The 25502-nt window shown below is 42.3% G+C and overlaps 1 protein-coding gene across 1 annotated transcript in view; it reads right to left on the bottom strand.

Annotated features, from left to right (window-relative positions):
• The window catches only part of COLEC11 (collectin subfamily member 11), a 79204-nt gene extending 54528 nt beyond the window's left edge, over nt 1-24676 (bottom strand). The window contains exons 1-2 of the mRNA XM_075555674.1: nt 24522-24676; nt 2181-2252 (exon numbers count right to left, since the gene is read on the bottom strand). Coding sequence (XP_075411789.1) covers nt 2181-2252; nt 24522-24651 — 202 coding nt within the window. The 5' untranslated portion in view covers nt 24652-24676. The remainder of the gene's footprint in view (nt 1-2180; nt 2253-24521) is intronic.
• Between the last annotated feature and the right edge of the window lie 826 nt (nt 24677-25502).

Genomic DNA, 25502 nt, shown 5'->3' with positions numbered 1-25502 from the left:
AATTTTTTTTAAACATACATATATGTGATGACATTTATCTGTGTTGTTACAAGTTTTTGAAGCACATAAACTGGAACAACTATTCAATGTGCTAAGATTGGAGGATTGCCTAGATCAGGAGCCAGCAAACTTTTGAGATGGAAGAGCCAATCCTGTCTCTCACAATTTAATAATTGTTCCAGAACCATAAATATATTTTTACAAACAAATGAAATCAGGATTATCTAGAAATATGTAGTAGAAGTTTTCAATTTGACTTCAGAGTCACAAGTACCTATATGGCTCTCAAGCCACAGTTTACCGATCCCTGGGCTAGATAAATTGCAATATATGAATATATCCTTATAGAATAATGCACATACTATACCCCAAAAAAGCATGTATAGTTTTAATAACTGAATAAAGTGATAAAATAGTTTTAAAAAGAAATAGATATCAATGCTAATAGTAAGTACTATTTATTGAACACATACCATTAACTGGTTATTTTAGCCAAACCAAAATTATTGCCCTCAGGTCGGGTCCCACAAACAGTGGACCTATAGAACAGAGAAGAACTTCACCCATAGGTTTCCAAGGCTATAGATCTTTACAGAAGCAGCCTGCCACATCTTCCCCCCCACTAAAGAGCCGGTGGGTTTGAATCACTAAACCTCTCAGATCGCAGCTGAGAACTTCAACCATAGTGAAGCAAGGGCTCTTCTATCTCTCTGAGCCTCAGCACAATCGTATGTGATGGGGAGAATTGTACCACTTAATAATGAGTAAATAGATTCAAAGTGTCTAGAGTCAGTTTAAACCCAGGCATTCTTCACTAAACTCTACATTTTTCTTTTTGTCCTATCACCTTCATATTTAGAACATAACCCTACTTATAAGATAATTAGAATAAGAGCTAAGCCTTATGTAACGCTTGAGAGTGTTAAGCAAGCACTTATTTCATGCTCACAGACATCTTCAATACTGTGCGTCGCATTTTGCCGGAGAATCTTATATAGGTTAAGTAGCTGTTCAGATACTCAGGTCATAAGTGGCTGAGCCAGACTGACGCAGGCTCCATGTATATAACCACTAAATTATATCCTGCCTGCCAAAATAAATTCACTTCTTGGACCCACTACAGAATGTTGTAAGGAGCACAAATGAAAGCTCACTCTCTCTTGCCTGTTTTGCCAGACATACTTGGCTCCCGCCGCTCCGCCCCCCCCCCACCCCACCCCACCCCACCCCAGCAGCTTTTCTGAGATCTGCCTAGAAGCCACACTCTCCTGGAGGCAGAAGCACTTCCTCTCTCATCTTATCCCATTCTTATCTTTTCTTCCCTGCCATTCTGGTAAAAATAATATTTCCTGTGTTTAGGGTGAAAGGTCACACAATTTTCCTTTCTTTTTTTAAAATAAATCATTTTACTGGGGGCTCTTATAACAAACATACATCAATTGTGTCAAGCACATTTGTACATATGATGCCATCATCATTTCTAAAATATTTCTTTCTACTTGAGCCCTTCGCATCAGCTCCTATTTTGTTCCATCCCTCCCCCACTCTCCCACCCTAATGACCCCTTCATAATTTATAAATTATTTTATTTTCATATTTAATATCATCCAATGTCTCCCTTCACCCAAGTTTCTGTGTTCACCCTCCTGTGGAGGTGGGGAGGAGAGGGCAGGGGTATGTTGATCATTGCAATCGGTTCTCCCCTCCTCCCCCATCTCGCCCCACCTTCCTTCTACCCTCATGGCATCACTACTGTCATTATTGGTCCTGGGGGGTTCTCTGTCCTGGATTCTGTGTGTTGAGAGATCTTATCAGTATCGGTCATGACAGTAGTAGGGAGGAAGCATTAAAGAACTAGAGGAATGTTGTATGTTTCATCAGTGTTATACGGCACCCTGTCTGGCTTGTCCCTTCCTTGTGACCCTTCTGTGAGGGGATGTGCAATTGGGCTTTAGGTCTCCATTCTAACTTCCCACACTTGCATCAAAATGGTTGTTTGTTTGTTTGGGGTCTTCTGATGCCTGAGATCTGATCCTGTCGACACTCCTGATCACACAGATCGGTCACACAACTTTCCTACTGTTCTTACAGAAGCTCACTTGGAAGGGGTGCAGCTATTTACAGAACAGAGAGGGTTGAGGAGGGACAGGTTCCCACAGGACCTGAGGGACCACGTGTACCTTTTTCTCCCGGAGGACCAACTCTTCCAGGCCGTCCTGGGGAACCTTTCTCTCCCTTTTCGCCAGCGTCCCCTGTGGAAGAAATGACATGCATTTAGGGATTAGTGGCCAGGACCAGGGGGTTAAATATGAAATAATAAAAATTAGAAAAAAGGAAAGCACTCCTAAAGGTCAACAAACAGATCTTGAACTCTTGATAGGCTTTCCTTTCTTTTTTTTTGTCATCAGCAATCAGCATTTTGTTGTTGTTTTTGTTATTTTGTTTTCTTTTGTCTTGTTTTTGTGCTTATTATTGTCTCTGCATATTTATCTAGATAAGATAGGCAGTATAAACAATCTGGAGGAGAAAATGATGGAATCAACAGCTGAGGGGGGAACATGGGAGAGGGGGAGGCAGGGGAAAGGAAGTGGGTGTTTAAAAACCCAGGGACAAGGGAACAACAAGTGATCTGAAATCAATGGTGAGGAGGTTGTAAGATGCCTAGCAGGGCTTGATCAAGGGCAATGTATCCAAAAGGAATTACTGAAACCTGAATGAAGGCTGAACATGATAGTGGGACATGAGGAGAGTAAAAGGAAATCAAGGAAAGAGCTACGAGGCAAAGGGCATTTATAGAGGGCTAAATACAGGCGTGTACATATGTAAACATATTTATATATAAAATGGGTAAATAGATCTATATATTTAAAAGTTTAGTATTAAGATAACAGATGGATAGTGGACCTCTACTCAAGTACTCCCTCAAGGCCAGAACTGGCATTCCATGATGCTCACCTTCCCAACACTATCACTGAAGAAAAAGCGGGTGTATAAGCTGATGGTGAAGAAAGCTGATGGTGCCTGGCTATCAAAAGATATAGTGTCTGGGGTCTTAAAGGCTTGAAGGTAAACAAGTGGCCATGTAGCTGAGAAGCAACAAGCCCACATGGAAGACGCACACCAGCCTGTGTAATCACAAGGTATTGATGGGATCAGGTATCAGTCATCAAAGAACAAAAAAAATCAAATCATTGTTAATGACGGGGAGTGCAGATTGGAGACCCAAGACACATCTGTAGGAAAGTGGGCATCCTCTTACAGAAGGAGTCACAGGGAGGAGATGAGCGAGTCAGGGTTCAGTATCGCAATGATGAAATATACAACCTTCCTCTGGTTCCTAAATGCTTCCTCTACTCCCCTCTCCCTCCACCACCACCACCAACTACTATACTGATCCCAATCTACCTTACAAATCTGGCTAGACCAGAGGATGTACACTGGTACAGATAGGAATTGGAAACACAGGGAATCCAGGGCAGATGATCCCTTCAGGACCAGTGGCGAGAGGAGCGATACTGGGAGGGTGGAGGGCAGGTGGGGTGGAAAGGGGAAACCTATGGCAAGGATCTACATATAATCTCCTCCCCAGGGGACAGACAACAGAAAAGTGGGTGAAGGGAGTGGGTAAAGATATAACAAAATAATAATAATTTATAAATTATCAATGGCTCATGAGGGATGGGGCAGTGGGGAGAGAGGGGAAAATGAGGAGCTGATACCAGAGGCTCAAGTGGAAACTGAATATTTTTGAGAATGATGAGGGCAACAAATGTACAAATGTGCTTGACATAATGGGTGTATGTATGGATTGTGATAAGAGTTGTATGAACCCCCAACAAGTGATTTTTTAAATTCCTTTTTCTATTTGTTTAAAATTATTTTATTGGGACTTCATACAATCCTTTTTTTAAATCATTTTATTGAGGGTTCATACAACCCTTATCATAATCCATATATACATCCATTGTGCCAAGCACAATTGTACATGTGTTGCCTTCATCATTCTCAAAATATTCACTTTCCACTAAGCCCCTGGTATCAGCTCCTCATTTTACCCCTCTCCCCTTTCTCCCCCTCCCTCATGAACCCTTGATATTTTATGAATTATTATTTTATCATATCTTATACAGTCTAATGTCTCCCTTCACCCACTTTTCTGTTGTCCATCCTCCAAGGAGGAGTTTATATGTAGATCCTTATAAGCAGTTCCCCCTTTTTACCCCACCTTCCCTCCACCCTCCCAGTATCACCACTGTCACCACTGGTCCTGAAGGGATCATCTGTCCAGGATTCCCTGTGTTTGCAGTTCCTACTTGTACCAGTGTACATCCTCTGATCTAGCCAGATTTGTAAGGTAGAATTGGGATCATGATAGTAGATGGGGCGAAGGACAGGGGGAGGAAGCATTTAAGAACTAGAGGAAAGTTGTATATTTCATCGTTTCTACACTGCAACCTGACTGGCTCGTCTTCTCCCTGGGACACTTCTATAAAGGAGAAAAAGGAATTTTTGACGCTAGGTTTTTTGTCCAATCTGTTCCACTAATGGGGTCAGTTGCCCTTCTTCCTGTTTCATCGCCGTGTGCCACTTGACTCCTGGCTTCTACCCTGACAGCCTCTCCTTCCTTGGCCTCTGTGTACAGTCCATTATAAGTTCTCAGTGTCTCCATTTATGTCTTCACCTCTTCCTGACCCACTACATAGGTAAGCCCCACATTTTTAGGATTGTCTCATGCATATACCAATCTAACTTCTTCTGCTGCACCTTAATTTCCACCTACATTGCTACCTTCATTTCAATATAAAGGTAAGGGTCTTGAAGTTCCTTGTACAATAGAGACTGTAATTAGTGTGTGATGGAATGGAATGTCTTAATACATACACTTTTTGTACCCAAGTCTCTGCAGCTCCCTCCAAATGAGTAGGTGGGACTTTGAAAATTGGGGTATGTTACATGAATAGAAAGGATCGGTCAGTTTTTCCTGAAGCCCCACTGGCTTTACAGATGAGCCATCTTTGATGCAGCTGCATAGGGAGAATGTCCAGGGCCTCTGGAGGAGCACGTTCTATATCTTCCTCTCCTGTGGCAGAGGCGACTGAGACACAATGCAGGAGAGACTGGCACAGAGTCAGAGCAGCCACACAGAGTCCAGGGGGTCACTTCTCTCCCCCTGAGCAAGAAACAAGGTTTTCCACGCCCACAAAACTTCACAGTCTCAGAAATTAACAGGGGAAATTTTACCCTGTCCTAAAGGGTGCCCTGAGTTGGAATCAACTCAATGGCAGTGAGCTTCATTTTTGGGTATCTTTTCATCTGGCCCAAGACTATGGGGTTGTGAGACAGGGCAAAAGGCAGACTGGCTTCCTGGACCATGAACACAAAGGCCAGAGAGCCACATAGCTGAGGAACTGAGGCCTGGATTAAGACTTGGCTGCTGGCTGAGCGGCGGTGTTGCTGTGGACCAATGACTATATTCCCAACCACTGTAACTGCAGCTGTAATCCCATGTGGGAATAGACTTTCTTTTTATGTTAATCAGGCCAGATCAGTGTAGGGTGTTTTGTAATCCATCACTTTTGCGATACAAAAAGAACAGACTTGAAAAAAAGTGCAGATGAGGGGAAACAGGTGCCAGCCCACATGAAGATCACCTAAGAAACACGGATCAGAGATAAGGGCCTTCCCCTCCAAACTGGCAGATAAAGCCTTCCCATGAGCCTGTGCCTTGCGGTCAGATTTCTAGCTCCCTAAACTGTGAAAAAGAATGAATTTCTGTTCATTCAATGCGCCATTCCAAGTGGCAGCAAAGGTAACTAAGACCCCCGCACAGAGCACACTCACCCTGCTCCTCCAGATGGCCTCCCACAGCGGGTGATGCCTCTGAGCAGGTGAAGACCACTGGTTCTGAGGGCCACTCTCCAAGTCCCTTGAGTTCTCACACGAAACTGAATCCGCCTACTGAGTCTTTATCATCAATACTGATTGTATGTAAGCACCGATCTACTATCATTTGCTTTAGTCATCAATTGGTTGAGAACTGAGTGGGTAGAAAGAGGGGATATTTATTGAGTCTTCTCAGAAACCCTGTACTTGTGATATACACAATCCACCTATCCCTTCTTCCTCAGAAGCTAGTCTATGTTGCTGACTTTCCTGTTGTATGACATGGCCCTTGAATCTGAGCATAGTTTTCAAATTTTATCCCTCGTCTTTTTAAAAGAAAGAAAACTTTAATAACAATGCTTGGAGAAGCATTGACAGCATTGCTTTGGATTGTCTGGTAAGTAATACCAATTAACAAGATAAGCTCACCATCACAAGTCAGCAGACGTTTTAGAAGCACCAACATCACAGAAGAGCAATCACAATAGAAGAAACTGAACTCCTGGAACAACCAAAATATTACCCTGAAATACATACATTTAATCCCCTCATAAAGACAGAGAATACTGTATCTATCAGTAAGCCTGAACAATAGAAAAGAACAAACGAGGAATCTTGTAAATGGGCTTGATTTTTGAAATAGATCCCTCAATAGATAGGATGACTAACAAAACAGAGCAATGATAAAGAGCTAATTAATAAACAAGATTGACATGAAAGGATTTATTCACAATGGAGCACAAAGAGAAAAGAAACTAGAAAGTTTGTTTTATTCTTAAATTGAGAGTTGAAGGAAAAAAATAAGCTCCAATATCCAGTTTAGAGGAATTCTATAAAAAGGGAACAGACATTTGAAGACTTAGTAGCTGTGAAGATTTAATAGCTGTGAAAGTCCTAGTACCAAAGAAAGACATGAAAGAACACTGTGAAGGTGCCCGCAGAGTACCAAACAGGGGAAATAACTTCGACATGTCAGAGTGGCATTTCAGAAGATCAAGAATAAAGAGAAAATTCTATATGCTACACAAAAAGAAAAATAGTTATTTAAAGACTGTATCACGAGAACTAGAATCCGATTGGCATGATTATCCTCATTACCAACACAAAATACAAGACTGAAACAAAGCACTAGCCTCAACAAAAGAGACATAACTTAGATTGGGGAATCTGAAAAGTCCTCCCCAAAGATGTGGCTTTTAAGCTAAGGCTTGCTGAATGACTAGGATTTTGAAGGAGAATGGAAAACAGCATTCGAGGGAACAACTGAGGCAAAGCTATGTGAGAAAGTGACTGGTCCATTAAAGGAAAACCAGTGTAGCATGAGCTCATGCCACCGGAGAGATATAGCTGGAACTGTAGACAGCACTGGGATGTTATTCATAAGGAGCATGCGAATTCATGAACAACTCTGTGTAGGGAAACAATAGGATCCCATTTATGCATCCAGGAAGCACGGCAGCAGGGAAGCTGTAGGTGAGAGTACACTGTTGTAGTAATCCAGCCAAAGACGACCCCGGCTGCGACAAAGACAGACTGTTTTCTCCTTAGACTCATTACCACTCCCTATTAGAGTCATCTGCCATCCCAGCTCCTCTCTTCTATTGGACTAAAATCTCCTTGGATGTAGAGTTTGCATCTTATCCAACGATAGGTCTTTCAGACCTACGTGCTCAATCAATACTCATGGAAAATTAATACTAAATGTATTTAGTATCATTTTTATGAATTGAGATAATTCCTAAAGTTTACAAACTGCCTTAATTTATTTTATGTAACTTATCCCCCAAATCAACCATTGAGGCAGGTATTCTGTTCATACTATTTATGTCGATAAGAGACAAACTCAGCTCAGAGAGTTCATACAGCTGACCCTCCAACTTGAATCTTTTCACTATACCTGTGAAAGTTATGTTTTGTGTCGACATTGCAATCTCTCACCCAGATCACAACCTGATGGCCTCTCCTTGATAGTGTAGCCTGTTGGTTATCTCTAAAGAGATGTTTCTAAGAACCTTCGTCTTCATAATGGCTTGGATCCTGCATCTGGCTTCCATGTGGCCTGCTGACCATGGGGAGCTATCATCCCTGCCTTGGATCCACTTGACTCTGTCTCCACCAGCCGGTGGTTTTCGTGCCACCTGCTTTATTTTCCTGGTTCATCAGTCAGTAGCTGTGTGAGTTGGGAAGGGTCTCCAGCTAGCATTTGACCCATGAATTAGAGTTGGATTGGGCTCCCCTCACTCTGTGGCTGTGTGGGCTGCTCTCTTGATATAAATGCCTTTCTTATACATATGAGTGCCAGGGTTTTATTTCTTTAGAAAACCCAACCTAAATGTAGCCAAGAGAAAGTACTGAGAGTCAAAGGAAGGTCCACCATGATAGCGGGACAGGAGGAAAGTTAAAAAAAAATTAAAAATAGAGGAAAGCGGGAGGAGGCAAAAGACATTTATAGAGGTATAAATATAGGCATGCACATATAAAAATATATTAATATATAACAATAGGTAGATAAACTTCAGTACTTATATTTAAATGTTCAGTGTTAAGGTAGCAGATGGGCACTGGGTCTCTACTCAAGCACTCCCACAATGCAAGAACACTTTGTTCTATTAACATGGCATTCTGCTCACCTTCCCATCATGGTTGCTAAAGTCAAAATGGGTCGATAAGCAAATGTGAAGAAAGCTGAGGGTTCCTGGCCATTAAAAGATCCAGTGCCTGGAGTCTCAACTCAATTCAGATGATGGGAGTTCAAGTGGAGACCCAAAGCCCATCTGTAGACAATTGGACAGTCCCTCACAAAAAGGTGACAAGGAAAGAATGAGATAGTCAGGGTGCAGCACAGCACCAACAGAACACACAACATTCTTCTTTAATGCTTCCTTCCCCCACTCCCTCCCCCCACCCCCAAGTTCTACCTTACAAATCCGGCTAGACCAGAGCATGTACACTGTTACAAATAAGAGCTCTTGACACACAGAATCCAGGACAGACAGGCCCCCCAGGAACAGTAATAGGAGTAGTGATACCATGAGGTAGGGGTAAGGTGAGAAGAGAAGGGGGAGAGGCGGGGAACTGACTACAATAATCAGAATATAACTCCCTGCCTCCCGCCCCCAGGGGGGACAAACAGGAGCCAGTGTAAGATATGAAAATAATAATCATTTATCAGGGGTCCATGAGAGTGGAAGGGTGAAAGAGGGAGAGGAAAAAAGAGGAGCTGATTCCAAGGGCTCAAACAAAAAGAAAATATTTTGAAAACGATGATGGCAACATATATACAAATGTGCTTGATACAATTGATGTATGGATTGTTATAAGAGCTCTAAGAACCCCCAATAAAGTGATTTATTAAAAAAAGAAAGAAAACCCAGCCTAACACACCTTCCTATTACCCCAAAATATCAATTAGAATAACATTAACTTGCATTATTATTTAGTCTACTTTACCCTCCTCTGTAAGAGAAAGCAGCAAATTCTGACAATCTCACCCTGTTTCTACATGTCTATCTCGAATCAGATTTTTTCAATTTAATTGAAGATATATATAACTAACAACCTATTTGCCACTTTTCCAATTTTCAATTGTTTTTCAAACTGTTCACAACAATGCGGAGGCACTGAAAAATCCTAAAACAGTACTGAGGCAGGAAAGATCCATAGGAAGTCGTCAAAACAAAAAGATACTTTAAAGAGTGGAATCTAAAATTATAGATAGATAGATACATCATAATCTGAAAACTCATGTTGGCACAGTGCTCCAAGGATTCTGCTTCATTGACATTTTGACCAGATGCAGAGTGTGTCCTGGTAGCCTAGTGTTTACATGTTGGGCTGCTAATCACAAGGTGAGCAGTTTGAAACCACCAACTGCTCTGTCAAAGAAAGATGAGGCTTTCCGTTTCTGTAAATAGTTATAGTCTCAGACACCTACATGGGCAGTTCTGCCCTGTCTTCCAGGCTCCTTATTAGGAGTTCACATTGACTCGCTGGCAGTGAGCTTGGTTGGGTAGCTGCATGAATAGCAGTTACCCTGAACTTCTCACGTTCTGTATAGAATAGATGGATTCCAGAATCTGGAGTCAGAAAATTAGATTCAAATCCAAGTTTTTTACATACTGGCTGGGCTTCTTAAACTTTCCGAGTCTATATTTCCTTGGCTTTGCTGAGAATTCAGTGATGTTGCAATTACAAAATTATTTTCCCTCATTCTCCATTGAAATCTCTTGTTCTAAAAAGCAACGTCAAAGAAGAGACCGATCTTTTATGGTAGATATGCCTCTTGGTTCTGTTCGCTCCTTGTTGCCTTGCTCCTTGGAGGGAATCCTTTGTGCTTCTTAAAATAAAGGAGTGTTTTCAAGCATTGTTCATAAATAAGTAGGGTTTGAAATGCTCATTAACCACTACTCTCGGAGGATATAAAATATATGCCCCTGCTGGTAATGAATCTAGTACAATAAACCTCTCCACTCAGAAATTGCATGTGTTCTATAATGCATGCCCAGGGAGTACAATAGCATGTTTCCCACATCCTTTTCTTTATCAAGTATTGATTTAGCACTAATTTACTGCATAGAGTTCTAATAATAACTTATTTCTTTACCAAGAAAAAGTAACATTTCAACTATCTAACTTATTTGGGGGACATTATTAAAAATACTCATTTCAACCAGACTTCAACCCAGTGCTCCAAGATGTGAATGTAACACACTGGCATGAAGCAGGGAACCAATAGAGAGGTCTGAGGGGCCATCCCAATCCCATCTATGTGGGAAGCCACCACCCCACCCCACCCTGCCCCCTAGAAGAATTTTCTTTAGAGGACAGCACTGAAGCTACAGCTCAGGGAGAGGGACAAATGAAGGTGGAGGAAGAGAGAGTGGAGCACATCAAACCTTGAGGACAATATTCCCACTCAGAGCAGCCAATGCACACAGAGGACCATAGGGCTGGCCCCACTATGAGACACAACATCCCTCACTGAACCATAGCCCCACAGGGAACAACACTGAAGACACAGTGTGGGAATTGTGCCCAATCTGACCCCACCACACTGAGGCAAAACAATAAGGGCATGCAACAGAACAGCAAGGGGAGCAGAGCAATGAAGTCCCAAGGGAAAACCAAAAATAGACTTTGGGGCCAGGGCGTAGAACCCCATTAGACTCAACTGGTAAACGCTCCTAAAGGTCAACAAACAGACCTTGAACTAATTACAGGCTTTTTTTGGTCATTGGATTTTGTTGTTGTTGTTCTGTTTGCTTTTTTCATTTTGTTTTGTTCTGTCTTGGGGTGTTTTGTTTGTTTGTTTTTGCATATTATTATCTCTGCAGGTCTATCTAGGTAAGATAGGCTGGATAAAGAATCTGGAGGAGAAAACAACAGGACAAATGGTTCCAAGGGGACATGGGAGAGGAGAAGGAGGGGGAAAGGAAGTGAGTGTTAACAAACCCAGGGACAAGGAAACAGCAAGTGATCCAAAATCGATGGTGAGAAGTTTGTAGGAGGCCTGGTAGGACTTGATCAAGGACAATGTAACAGAGAGGAAATACTGAAACACAAGTGAAGGCTGAGCATGATAATAGGACAAGATGAAAGTAAAAGGAAATAGAGGAAGAAGTAGGAGACAAAGGGCAATTATAGGGGCCTAAAGACAGGTGTGTACATATGTAAATATATTTAGATATGAGGATGGGGAAATATATCTATGTGCATATATTTATAGGTTTAGTATTAAGGTAGCAGATAGACATTGGGCCTTACTCAAGTACTCCGTCAATGCAAAAATATTTTATTCTATTAAACTGGCATTCCATGACTTCAACTTCCTGATACTATTGCTGAAGACATATGGGCACATAAGTAAATGTGGTGAAGAAAGCTGATGGTGCCTGACTATCAAATGATATAGTAACTTGGGTCTTAAAGGCTTGAAGGTAAACAAGCGGCCATCAAGCTCAGAAGCAACAAAGCCCACATGGAAGAAGCATACCAGCCCGTGTGATCACGAGGTGTCGAAGGGATCAAGTATCAGGCATCAAAGAACAAAAAAATCTTATCATTGTGAAGGAGGGGGAGTGCAGATTGGGGACTATCTGTAGGCAACTGGACATCCCTTTAGAGAGGGGTTACGGGGAGGAGACAAGTGCCATTGAAACATACAACTTTCAATACCAAGGACTCAAGAAGAAACCAAATGTTTTGAGAATGAGGATGGCAACCAATGGACAAACGTGCTTGACAGAATGGATGGATTTATGGATGTGATAAGAGTTATATGAGCCCCAAATAAAATGATTTTTTTAAAAAAAGAAACATACAACATTCCTCTAGTTCTTTAATGCTTCCTCTCTCCCACCCAACCCCCCAATATCATGATCCCAATTCTACCCTACTAATCCGGCTAGACCAGAGAATGTACACTGACTGGTTCAGATCAGATCAGGAGACACAGGGAATCCAGAACAGATAAACCCCTCAGGACCAATAATGAGAGTAGCAATACCAGGTGGGTAAGGGGACGATGGGGTAGAAAGGGGAAACTGATCACAAGGAACTACATATAACCCTTCCCTTGGGGACGGGCAACAGAAAAGTTGGTGAAAGGAGACGTCGGAGAGTCTAAGGCAAGACAAAATAATAATAATTTACAAATTAACAAGGGTTTGTGAGGGAAGGGGGCAGGGATGGAGGGGGGAAATGAAGAGCTGATACCAAGGGCTCAAGTAGAAAGCAAATGTTTTGAGAATGATCGTGGTAACAAATGTACAAATGTGCTTTACACAATGGGTGGATGGATTGTGATAATAGTTGTACGAACTCCCAATAAAATGATTTTTTAAATACTCCTCTCTCCTCCCTCAAGGAAATAAAGAAAGGGTGGTCAGTGTTTAATGCCTGCTTGCCTCTTTGCAAAAAACTTCTGACTAGGTTGCATTTGGAGTCATTCTTGGCCCAACCAGGAAGGCGCACATCAGTTAATTTAATGCAGAACCTGAGATACTTTGGTGTCGTAGATGATTATTATAACCACTTCTACAATTGAACACACACATCTGTGAGCACCCTTCCTCTCCGCCCGGCAGCCTGCACATCAATGTCCTGGCACCACAGAACAATGGAATGGAAGGCAGAGCGAGAAGACACCTCTGAGAGTTTAGTACAACTGGTACATCTGAAAGGAGGAGCAGACCCATCAAGCAGTACCGTGTTACTGGAGAGCTAAATTCCTAGACAGAATGTGTGTACTATTCAGGCCACATCATTTACTGTGTCAAGTAAACATAAAAGATACATCATCTTGTAAAAGATAATAGTTGATGGTTTTCAAAGAAATTTGACCAGAACTATAAAAACCAACTTTGAACAAGCATCCTAATACAAACAAATGCTGTCCAGTCCATCATTAAAGTTCGCTGTTTCAGAAAAAGACTCTTTGTGCCATCCAAATAGTTATTCTCTTCAAATAAGAAGATAATTTATTATTATTAGATATCTATAAATTTTAAATCAAGTACCAACACTCATCACTACCTGGTATATTATGTTGAGAACAATTGTGAAGATAAGTTTAGATTCAGCAGAAAAACTACTACATTCCAGGGGAGAAAGGAAGAGACGTGCATGGTCTATACTTGCAAATCATATACCGATGTCCAAATTCTGGGATTAAATGGAACATCTTTAATTAAACATGCATAACACTGACCCTGGCTCCAAACAAAACCAAACATATTGCCATAGAAGGGATTATGACTCACAGGGATTCTGTAGGACAGAGGAGAACTGCTGCCTAGGTTTTCTGAGCCTGTAACTTGGCTTGTTTTTTAATCATTTTATTGGGGGTTCATACAACTCTTATCCCAATCCATACATACACCCATTGTGTCAAGCACATTTGTACATTCAGTGCCCTCATCATTCTCAAAACATTTGCTCTCTACTTGAGCCCTTTGTATCAGCTCCTCTTAGTCCCTTCCCTCCCCGCTCCTCCCTCCCTCATGAACACTTGATAATTAATAAACTATTATTATTTGTCATGCCTTACACTGTCTCACATCTCCCTTCACCCACTTCTCTGCTGTCCATCCCCCAGGGAGGAGGTCATATGTAGATCGTTGTAATCGGTTTCCCCGTTCTACCCCACCTTCCCTCTGCCCTCCGGTATCGCCACTCTCACCACTGGTCCTGAAGGGATCATCTTTCCCGGATTCCCTGTGCTTCTAATTCCTATCTGTATGATTGTACATCCTCTGGTCTAGCCAGATTTGTAAGAATTGAGATCAAGATAGTGGAATGTGGGGAAGAAGCATTTAAGAACTAGAGTAAAGTTGTATATATCATTGTTGCTACACTGCACACTGACTGGATCATCTCCTACCTGATACCCTTCTGTATAGGAATGTCCAGTTGCCTACAAATGGGCTTTGGGTCCCCAACCTGCAATCCCCCTCATTCACAATTATATAATTTTTTGTTTTTTGATACCTGGTACCTGATCCCGTTGACACCTCGTGATCACACAGGCTGGTGTGCTTCTTCCATGTGGGCTTTTTTGCTTCTGAGCTAGATGGCCACTTGTTTACCTTCAAGTCTTTAAGACCCCAGATGCTATATCTTTTGATAGTCAGGCACCATCAGCTTTCTTCACCACATTTGCTTATGTGCCCATTTGTCTTCAGTGATAGTATTGGGAAAGTGAGCATCATGGAATGCCAGTTTAATAGAACAAAGTGTTTTTGCATTGAGGGAGTACTTGAGTGGAGGCCCAATGTCCATCTGCTCCCTTAATACTAAACATGCAAATATATGCACATAGATCATCATATATGAATATATTTACATGTGTACATGCCTGTATTTAGACCTCAATTAATGCCCTTTGCCTCCGAGTTCTTTCCTCTATTTCCTTTTACTTTCCTCTTTTCCCAATATCATGTTGGGAAGTAATTGGTGGTAGTAATTCCTTTCAGTTATATTGCCCTTTACAATCCCAACTGGGCCTCTTACACCCCCTTCGCCACTGATTTTGGATCACTTGTTGTTCCCTTGTCCCTGGGTTGGCTAACACCACTTCCTTTTCCCCACGTCTCCCTCTTCCAAGTCCTCCTGGAACCATGGGTCCCATTGTTTTCTCCTCCAGATTGTTTATGCAACATATCTTATCTAGATAGACCTGCAGAGATAATAATATTCACACACAAAAAAAGAACAAGACAAAGTGACAAAAGAAAACAAAACAACGACAATCATAAAAAACAATGACCAAAAAAAAAGAAAAGTCTGTAAATAGTTCCAGGTCTGTTTGTTGGCCTTTAGGAGTGTTTTTTAGTCAAGTCTGATGGGGTGCCATGCCCTGTCTACTTTTGATACTCTCACCTAGAGAGTAATAAGAGAGCCCACAGACTGGGAAAACATCTTTAGCAATGACACCTCAGACAAAGCTGTAAGCTTTTAATGGACAGAAAGTTGCATCTTTCTGCTGTGGAGCATTGGTGGGGTCCAACTGTTTGCAATTCAACTCACATCCCACTAAGCCACCAGTCCAACCCACAGCCCACTAAACCACCAGTCCAACCCTCAGCTCACTAAACCACCAGTCCAACTCATAGCCCACTAATCCACCAGTCTAACTCACAGCCCACTAAACCACCAGTCCAACCCACAGCCCACTAAACCACCAGTCTAACTCATAGCCCACTAAACCACCAGTCCAACTCACAGCCCACTAAACCACCAGTCCAACTCACAGCCCACTAAAACCACCAATCCAACTCATAGCCACTAAACCACCAGTCCAACTCACAGCCCACTAATCCACCAGTCCAACTCACAGCCCACTAAACCACCAGTCCAACTCACAGCCCACTAAACCACCAGTTCAACTCACAGCCACTAAACCACCAGTCCAACTCATAGCCCACTAAACCACCAGTCCAACTCACAGCCCACTAAACCACCAGTCCAACTCATAGCCACTAAACCACCAGTCCAACTCATAGCCACTAAGCCACCAGTCTAACCCACAGCCCACTAAAACCACCAGTCCAACTCACAGCCCACTAAACCACCAACCCAACTCATAGGCCACTAAGCCACCTGATATACTGCCTTAGCAGGTCCTTAGTAAGCATATTTCCAGTAAATGAATTGTTGCCATTTATGTACCTATTTCCACTTTAAAGAACTCTATTGGGACAAAAGTTAAGTAGCCTGCTGTTAACTCAGAAAAAAACTAAAATGTTGGTTCAAACATACCAAGCTGCTTTGCAGAAGAAAGACCTGGCAAACTGATTCCTTAAAGATCATCCATCGCCTGTGAAACAGCTCTATCATGCATTGTCATTATGAATCAGAGTCAATTCAACAGCACCCAACATTTTCCTCAGATTAGGGACTGTATTGTATCTGTAGTTTTAATCTCTATTAAATAATGCAATTCCTGACACACAGGATCCTTTTAAAATCTACTCCCCTCCTGTGCATATTTCTCACCTGAAAATTCTCATTAGTCATACGCTGGATTGAGATGACAGAGATGTTTATCTGTTCCCTTGGTTTAGTGCATTTTTAGTGACTTAGAAGTCACCTGGCCAGGAGCAGTGAAGGGACTGATTCACCACATCTGTGTACCAGCACTGCAGAGAACACGGCGTGAAGATAGATTGGATGAATGTACCACATAATACTAAATTTCCCCAGATTTTTATGGAAAGAATTTGGAACAATCTACAATTGAGACATTCTTACATTTCTATGCTACAGGTTTCACTTGCTTTTGCTTCCATTTATACTACATCATTTATACTATGTCTTGTAAACCATATTATGCAATGAATAAATATTCAGAGAGTGCGGTGAGCATTCATTCAGGCAATAAACACAAGGTGAACAACTGGGGGCCAGACAATGAGATAGCTGCTCACCTAAGATTATGTCTAGAGAGTGGCAAGACAAGAAGACATTGGGTTTGGACTGTTTCTATCAACCTGCCTTAGTTTTCTCCAACTGCTCCAACAGAATAATGACCAGCAAGAGGATTTGAACAAACCAAAATGTATTTTCTTAGTTTAGAAGCTACCAATCCACATTTGGAGCACTTGTTCCAGAGGAAGACTTCCTTACAGTGCTGGCGCTAAGGGCCAGTGCTTGTCCTCTTCCACTTCTGCTTCTCCTTTCTTGGAGAACTCCCTGGGGCTTAGCATCAAGTCCGCCCCACCTCTGCTCTGCTTCCTTGTTCAATATCTTCTATATCTCAAACGAGATTGACCCAAGATACCCTACAATAGTCACACCTCATTAACAAAAAGACAGGCTGTTTCCAAATAGGAGTATAACCCCAAGACTGGGTGGTGTTTTATTCTTTTGTACATCGGGTTGCTGTGAGTCAAAACCAATTTGACAGCATCTAAAAACAGTCAAACAAACATGAGGATTTACATACAGAGTTTGGAAGGACATAATTCAGTCCAGAACTCTGCGCTACTGGAAGGCCACGGGCCCCTTCTGAGCCATAGAAAAAAGACATACAGATTCAAAAGAAGGGATTCTTTTCTTATGACATCTGGTTTGGGTTTGTTTTGTTTTCAATCAGTTTACAAAAAATCTAAAACGTATTGCTTGGAAACCCCAGGCTTGCATTTTTGCAATAAATTTCACCTCACTCTCTCTTCTCCCGGTTGCCTACTTTACACATCAGAATAATAAAATTCTTTCCTTGAAATAAAGTGGGTTCTGATTGTAATATGCATACACATGATCACTCACAAAAAAGAACTCGTGTTGTCCCCTGGTTTCTATCATCAGAATAGTACATCCAGATTTTAAAGGTTTTACTACTAGGGGGTCTGTAAAAAGTTTGTAGAAAATGTAATTAAAAGATAATAGAATTTTTTCCATGAGGCTTAATTCCCCTCATAAACATATTAAAAAGTTTCTTTACTAGAATTGTCCCTTTAATATTGACAGTGTATAATCTGTCTTATGAATTCATCTGCTACCTAAATCTGCGTATTCCAACAACTCATTTAGCAATAAGGCTATGTTCCAAACACCAGGTCATTATACAAAAATCATCATAATCCAAAAATGAAGGATGACCACATCATATCAAAAAATGAAGATATATAATTACATAACAGCCAAACCACTGAGATTCATGACCCAGACAAGTTGATACATAACAATCAACATTACTCTTACCTCACACCACTGTGTTCATTACTAGAAGACATACACCATTAATGTAAAACACAAATGGATAGATATTTTTACTATTGTCATTCATGTTAAATGTCAGATCACAACATAGGGAATAATTGACGAGTAGGTGTGTATCTATAGTGCATAGCAATACATCTATCTATACTTTGCCCATAACACTTAAGGGTTTCTCACTCATGTCCTCTTTCACCAGGTAGACTATCAGCCCTCAGAAAGCAAGATTCAATAGAGGAAACAAGAAGGAGGTCAAGGGCATACATGGAGGCCTAAATACAGGCATATACATTTGTAAATATATTTATGATTATGGGGGAAATACATCTATGTGTATATATTTATAGGTTTAGTAGTAGGGTAGCAGATGGACATTGGGCCTCCACTCAAGTACTCCCTCATTGCAAGAATACTTTCTTCTATTAAATTGGCATTCTATAATTCTCACCTTCCCAACACAAACACTGAAGACAAAGTGCGTGAATAAGCAAATGTAGTGAAGAAAGCTGATGGTGTCCTGTTATCAAAAGATATAGCGTCTGGGGCCTTAAAGACTTGAAAGTAAACAAGCGGCCATCTAGCTCAGAAGCAACAAAGCCCACATGGAAGAAGCATACCAGCCTGTGTGATCATGAGGTGTTGAAGGGATCAGGTAGCAGACACCAAAGAACAAAAACCATCATTGTGCACTCACCTTCCCCATATAAACGCTGAAGACAAATGTGTGCATAAGTGTGGTGAAGAAGGCTTAAGCTTCCCGGCTATTGAGACATATCGCATCTGGGATCTTAAAGGCTTGAAGGTAAACAAGCAGTCATCTAGCTCAGAAGAAACAAAACTCACATGGAAGAAGCACACCAGCCTGTGTTATCATGAGGGGTCAAAGGGACCAGGTATCAGGCACCAAAAAAAAAAAATCATATCATCGTGAATGAGAGGGAGTGCAGGATGGGGACCCAATGCCCATCTGTAGACAATTGGACATCTCTTGCAGAGGGGTAGTGGGGAGGGGATGAGTCACTCAGGGTGTACTGTAGCATTGATGAAACACACAACTTTCCTCTAGTTCTTAAATGCTTCCTCCCCCCACTCCCCACCCCCACTATCATGATCCCAATTCTACCTTACAAACCTGGTTAGACTAGAGTATGTGCAGTAGTGCAAATAGGAATTGGAAACACAGGGAATCCAGGACGGATGTTCCCTTCAGGACCAATGGTGAGAGTGGTGATACCAGGTGGGAGGATGGAGGGGGTTAGGTAGTGAGGGGGAATCGATTATAAGGATCTACATATAACCTCCTCCCTGGCGGATGCACAACAGAAAAATGGGTGAAGGGAGACATTGGTCAGTGTATGATATGACAAATAATAATTTATAAATTATCAAGTGTTCAGGAGGGAGCGGGGAACGGGGAAGGAGAGAGAAAAAAAAAGAAAATAATAAATGAGGAGCTGATTCCAATAGCCCAAGCAGAGAGCAAATGTTTTGAGAATGATGAGGGTAACGAATGTATGCGTGCTTTACACAATTGACAAATGTATGGATTGTGATAAGACTTGTATAAGCCCCAATAAAATGATTTTTAAAAGGAAAAGAAAGCAAGATTCATGTGTAATCTCCCATTTAAAAAGTCTCATTGCCATCAACTCAGTCTTGCCTCTTAGTGACCCTGTAGGGAAGAGCAGAACTGCCGTTCAGGTTCACAAGGCCATCCTCTTTACGGAAGCAGACCACCACCTCTTTCTCCTGAGAAGATGTTCGCGGACTTAAACCATCAACCTTTCAGTCAACAGTCAACTACTTAAGCACTAAGCCTGAAGGACACCATGATTTATCATTTGGACCCGTTAAGGAGCCCAGGAGGTATGGTGGTTTCTGAGTTGGGTTGCTAATCACAAGGTCAGCAGTTTGAAACACCAGCCACTCAAAGATTTAGGGTCTCGGAAACCCAGAGGGGCAATTCTACCCTGTCCTAGATGTTCCCCCGGAGTTGGAATCCACTAGGTAGCAGTGAGTGAGGTGAGTGTGAAAGAACGTACATCATGTCTTGTTCATTGTAATGGTGAGTAAACATGTATTACACTGAATTGTGCATGTTAAAATTGTTGAATTGGAGTGTGTTTGTTATGGATTAACTTGTGTCACAAAAATATGTGTTGTAAATCCTAACCTTTAGGCCTATGGTTAGACTCCATTTGGGAATGAATTGCCTTTGTTATGCTAATAAACCCAGATTATTTTTTAATCATTTTATCGGGGGTTCATACAACTCTTATCACAATCCATACATACATCAATTGTATGAAGCACATTTGTACATTCGATACCCTCATCATGCTCAAAACATTTGCTCTCCATGTAAGCCCCTGGCATCAGCTCCTCATTTCCCCCCTCTCTCCCCACTCCCTCCTCCTTCATGTAACCCTCTATAATTTATAAATTATTATTTGTCATATCTTACACTGTCTGACATCTCCCCTCACCCACCTTTCTGTTGTCCATCCCTCAGGGAGGAGGTTATATGTAGATCCTTATAATTGGTTCCCCCTCTCTACCCCACCCTCCCAGTATTGCCACTCTCACCACTAGTCCTGAAGGGAACATCCGCCCTGGATCCCCTGTGTTCCCAGTTCCTATCTGTACCAATGTACATCCTCCGGTCTAGCCAGATTTGTAAGTTAGAATTGGGATCATGATAGTGGGGGGAGGAAGCATTTAGGAACAAGAGGAAAGTTATATGTTTCATTGTTGCTACACTGCACCCTGACTGGCTCGTCTCCTCCCCACAATCCTTCTGTAAGGGATATCCAGTTGCCTACAGATGGGCTTTAGGTCCCCACGCCACACTCCCCCTCATTCACAATGATATGATTTTTTGTTCTTTGATGCCTGATAACTGATCCCTTCAACACCTCATGATCACACAGGCTGGTGTGCTTCTTCCACGTGATGCCCAGATTATTTTAAAGAGCATCTTGAGTCAATCCTTTTTATAAAGATACCTTTTTGTTAGGTATTGTCAAGTCAGTTCCAACCCACGGCGATCCTAGGTGCAATAGAACAGAAACTGCCCAGTGATGCACCACCCACACAGTCGCTGTTATGCCTGAACCTGCTGTAACACTCATGGTGTCCGTCGATCTTGTCAAGAGTCTTCCTCTCTTTCAATGACACTCGAACTTTACCAAGCACAATTTCTTCCTCAAGGGCTGTCACCTCCTCATAACATGACAGGCATCCTCATTTTTCTTCCTCTGAGCAGCTAGTAGGTTTGAACAGCTGACCTGTGGTTCCCAGCCTAATGCTCACCTAACAGTGTCACTAGGGCTCCATAAAATAAAATTAGGGATGAGAGGCTGTGCAGCTGTAGAATAGACTGAGTCATTCGGCAATCATAAGTATATATTTAAACTGCTGTGTGCTTTCTAATAGTAACATTTAGTGTGTTTCCCAGGCTATGAAAGAGTTATATCCAGAGCTTTGCGCTCAGACCCCAGATAAGCTCAGAAAACAAACAACTACACAGATCCCAGTACGACCCACAGAACCCTACTGTGCGCAGTGATGTGTCTTAGCTCCGACAGTGCGTCAGGCCATTGGACCTTTGCTCTAAAATATGAGCATAATTTCATTTTCTCCAAAACCCTGCGTTATTCTTCCCAGTTTCACAAATGAGGACACTGAGATGATGGGGGATGTTCCTCATTTCTAAACATCCTCGTTTCCTAACAAGGAAAGGTATTTCACCAGCACAACAAACAAAAAACAAGGTGATGAGACCTGGAATCCTTCCCCATTTCTCCCATTACTGTGAGTGGGCTGGATATCTTCAGAATCACTCACTCTTGAATGTCAGATATGGAAAGATTGCTCAGAGCCTTTGGCGAGTCCAGAGACCTAGTTCAGGGAAATCACTTCTACAAACAGAAAGTTCAAATTTTCCAGTTGTAAAATGAAAGGTACTGATGGCAAACCCACACCAATCTTCTTTTTTTTTTTTAATATTTTGATAATCATCATGAACTTGACTGAGTGAGTCAAAATAGCTCACTCAGCAAAACTACTGAGTACATGTGAAACAGCACCAATTTCTTCAAACAGTCGAAACTTTTAAAAATAATTGGCATGGGCACTCTAATTTTTAAGAGAGTACGCCAACCTTGAAACTAGAAGAACCAGCTATCACTACCAACTGCTCTAAAAAGGGTCATTCAATAAAATGAGCGTTTAACTTTTTTTTAATCTAAAACTAGATCAGTTAAAAAAAGGATGATAGTAGAAGGCACTAGGCAGAGGGGTAGAAAAAGATGAAACCGAACTCAAAATTGTGAGACAAGGCTTATTGGCTGGAGAGATACTGATGAAACTCCCAAGACCAGGACCCTCACTTACCCTCCAAATCTGCAACTGAACCTCACCCCCATGTTAGAATAATTGAGCATTTAAGAACAAAAGGACAGCATTTGCCCAAGGACAAAGTTCAAAGAGTCAGGAAAAAAGGAGGTACAGAAAACCCAGAGAGACAGTGCCATCAGTGATGGAACATTGCGGGGGTTGCAACGGATGAGTTGGATGAACGGTTGGATGTACAACTGATGATCTACTCGGTAAACCTCCCCCTGATTCATAATTAAAAGTACTTTGTATTTGTAATACAATAAAAAGCAAGTGATCTCTGCAGGATTGCAGCATTGTCTTCATGGCTGCTACTGAGCACAATGAAAGCAGACAAGAGAAAAGAACCTTCCCAGACACGCTCGCTTCGTGGAGCATTTCCTGGCTGGAGGAGGACTTTCTGCTTTCCTGGTGCTGGTGCTGGTTGCCCTCCTCATCACATAAAAAGTGAGAAGTCTCTGTTGGGACCTCAGAGGACCCACCATGTCTGGCCGGCACTGCCTCACCCTCCGTCCTACACTCACTGAGGTCGCTGAACTTGGCTAGCCTCAGCTGGATACAATCATTGATGGTCAGTGTGCCCATAAGGGGCCTGCTCTCTTTCATTTATGCAACCAGGGATACTTGGGGCTCATCTTTTGTGGTGGTGCGTTCGGTCGTGGGTTTGGCAGCCCCTAAATATAAAACTATAACTTTTCTCCCTTTCGATAAAAAAGAAGAAGAAGAACCTATAGCCTTATCACAAAAGGCATGTTTTGGCAGAGCCCTGGGTATAGGAGCTCTGGTGTGCCGTGGGTGTGTGCTTGGCTGCGCCAAAAAGGTGGGCAACTTGAACCCAGCTGTGGTGATCTACTTCTGTGAAGATTACAGCCTATCGCGTGGATCCGCTCTCTCCTTCAGGGGCTGCTGTGACTTGATTTCAACCACAAAAGGTCTGGATTTTGTTTGTTCACTTTCAAAGGTGTCAATATTAATCCTTATAAGGATGAAAAAGAAGCAAAATTAAATTTGGGAATTCAAAACTTAAATTTATGTCTCCCTTCGTACACTACATGGTGTAGATAAAGTTCTCTGAGTCATGAGTCACAGGTTATACTCTTGTTCAAAGTCCATCTTGTTCCTCTCTTGCATTCAGAAACAAAGCCAGCGTCTTTCAATGTGACCTCTGCAGTCACAGCAGGACCCAACTTAGAACGCCCACCCTGGTCTGCGGCTCCGCTAGCGTCATCTTGGAACCCTTAATCTGTTAGCCAAGAGCCCCACATATTCACTTTTTGCTCTGGGGCCCACAGTTAGAAGGGACCCTGCTTAGGAATTACAAGGTTTTGGAATCTGTTGCTTAGGCTGATTTCCTTAAAGAAGATGCCGCTCTGAAGACTTCTGAGACTGTAGCCTTGGGTACTTTTTTCATAAATTGTTGCTATCCCTTTCCTGATCTACAGAACTCTCTCTATTTGGAAATCACTTATATCCCAGGGAATAAGAAAAATAAATTAAACTTCTTACAGGAAAGAATAAAAAGCTCTCAGGAACCAGCGTAGATGACACACGGGCTTAGAGCTATGCAACTTTAGGCAATTGGCTATGTTTCTCTGAGTCACAAGTTTCCTTGCCTAGAAAGTGGGATCAAATTAGCTAATCTCGTTCTGAGGGTTGCATGCTGCCCAGAAAAGAGGGTGCTATCTTCAGAATTAAAGAATCCAGAAATTAACAAAAATTCAGACATTAAGTAGTCAAGTTGCTTGATTTTTACAAATAGGTATAAACTAAGACCCAAAAGAGTTGAGGGTATTTGCTCAAGATCATAGCCTTCATCACAGAGCTGGAATTGGCACCCAGCTTCTGCTCTTTTCTGTAGGGCGGGGACCTGGGTTAACTGCAGAATAGCTTCTGCAGAAGGTGGTCACAGACGGTGAGTGAGCTTCCCCAGGGTGGTTACTGCTCATCATGGTCCAGCTGACAAGGACGCCTCGCCAGAAGCTGCCTGGCTCAGAATCAAGAGAGAGGAGAGTTGTAAGTCCTACCTTTCAGGCCAGGGACAAGAATCTGCATGGAGCAGGCCTCCTCGGCAGTCTGTTGAGGATAAACAGATCGGAGCAGCGACAGGAAGGCGAGGCTAATTAGGGTGCCCAGAAAAGCCAGATCTCTCTTCATAATGAATCCTTGAAGGTCATTGACTCCTAAATAAAAGAAGAAATAAACAGTGACAGGAATTCAGGAAACTTGGAACAGCGCGTGACAATGTGCAGGGCCACAGACCCAGGATCACAATCCAACATCCTGTGGGACCAGGAAGATCAAGGACCGTGAGAGCATCCAGACCTCAGTAGAGCACTGACTGCCTACACAGAGCCTCACACCACTGCTTCCCTTTCCAATGAGCCCTCCGCCTTTCCAAAGGCAGTAATACACTCGATTTCATGTGCCTTTGTTTTTCTTTGGGATAATGCTTATTATGCTAGGCATGTGTTGGCTCACTCACTCACTCACTCACTCACTCACTCACTGGTGTATCCATGAATCAGTCCTCACTGAGAGAAGTCCATAGCCTCACTGAGAGTGCATTTAGAAAAATGTAATTCCAGCCCTTGTTTAATAAATATGTATTAAATTCCCATTACAGTTGGGCCCTGGAGTCACATTTGGAATACGAACAAAATAAAGTTCCTTTCTCCCCCCACAACCCCCAAGAAGCCCACATGCTACGTGCTAGCATTGGCCACTCCCACACAGAGTGAACGCAGAGGGGCTCTGTGCAGCACATCGGGGAGGCCTCGTGGAGCACCTGACACAGAACTGTGGGAGAAAGAAGGGAGCCTGCGGAGGGGGAGCAGGGGGAATAAGAGAGTCTGGGGGTGGGGAGAGAGGAGAGGAGTCCGGAGGAAGGTTAACTGGTGTTTAGGAGGATATGACTCAGGCATGTTAAAAAACACAAAACTGAGAAAAAATGATTAGGGCAAAGACTGTACAGATGTGCTTTATACAATTGATGTATGTATATGTAT

The sequence above is a fragment of the Tenrec ecaudatus genome, chromosome 8 (assembly GCF_050624435.1).
Source record: "Tenrec ecaudatus isolate mTenEca1 chromosome 8, mTenEca1.hap1, whole genome shotgun sequence".
In the NCBI taxonomy this organism is placed as follows: domain Eukaryota; kingdom Metazoa; phylum Chordata; class Mammalia; order Afrosoricida; family Tenrecidae; genus Tenrec; species Tenrec ecaudatus.
The sequence above is the reverse complement of the archived record's forward strand: the minus strand, read 5'-3'. Positions and strand labels throughout refer to the sequence as shown.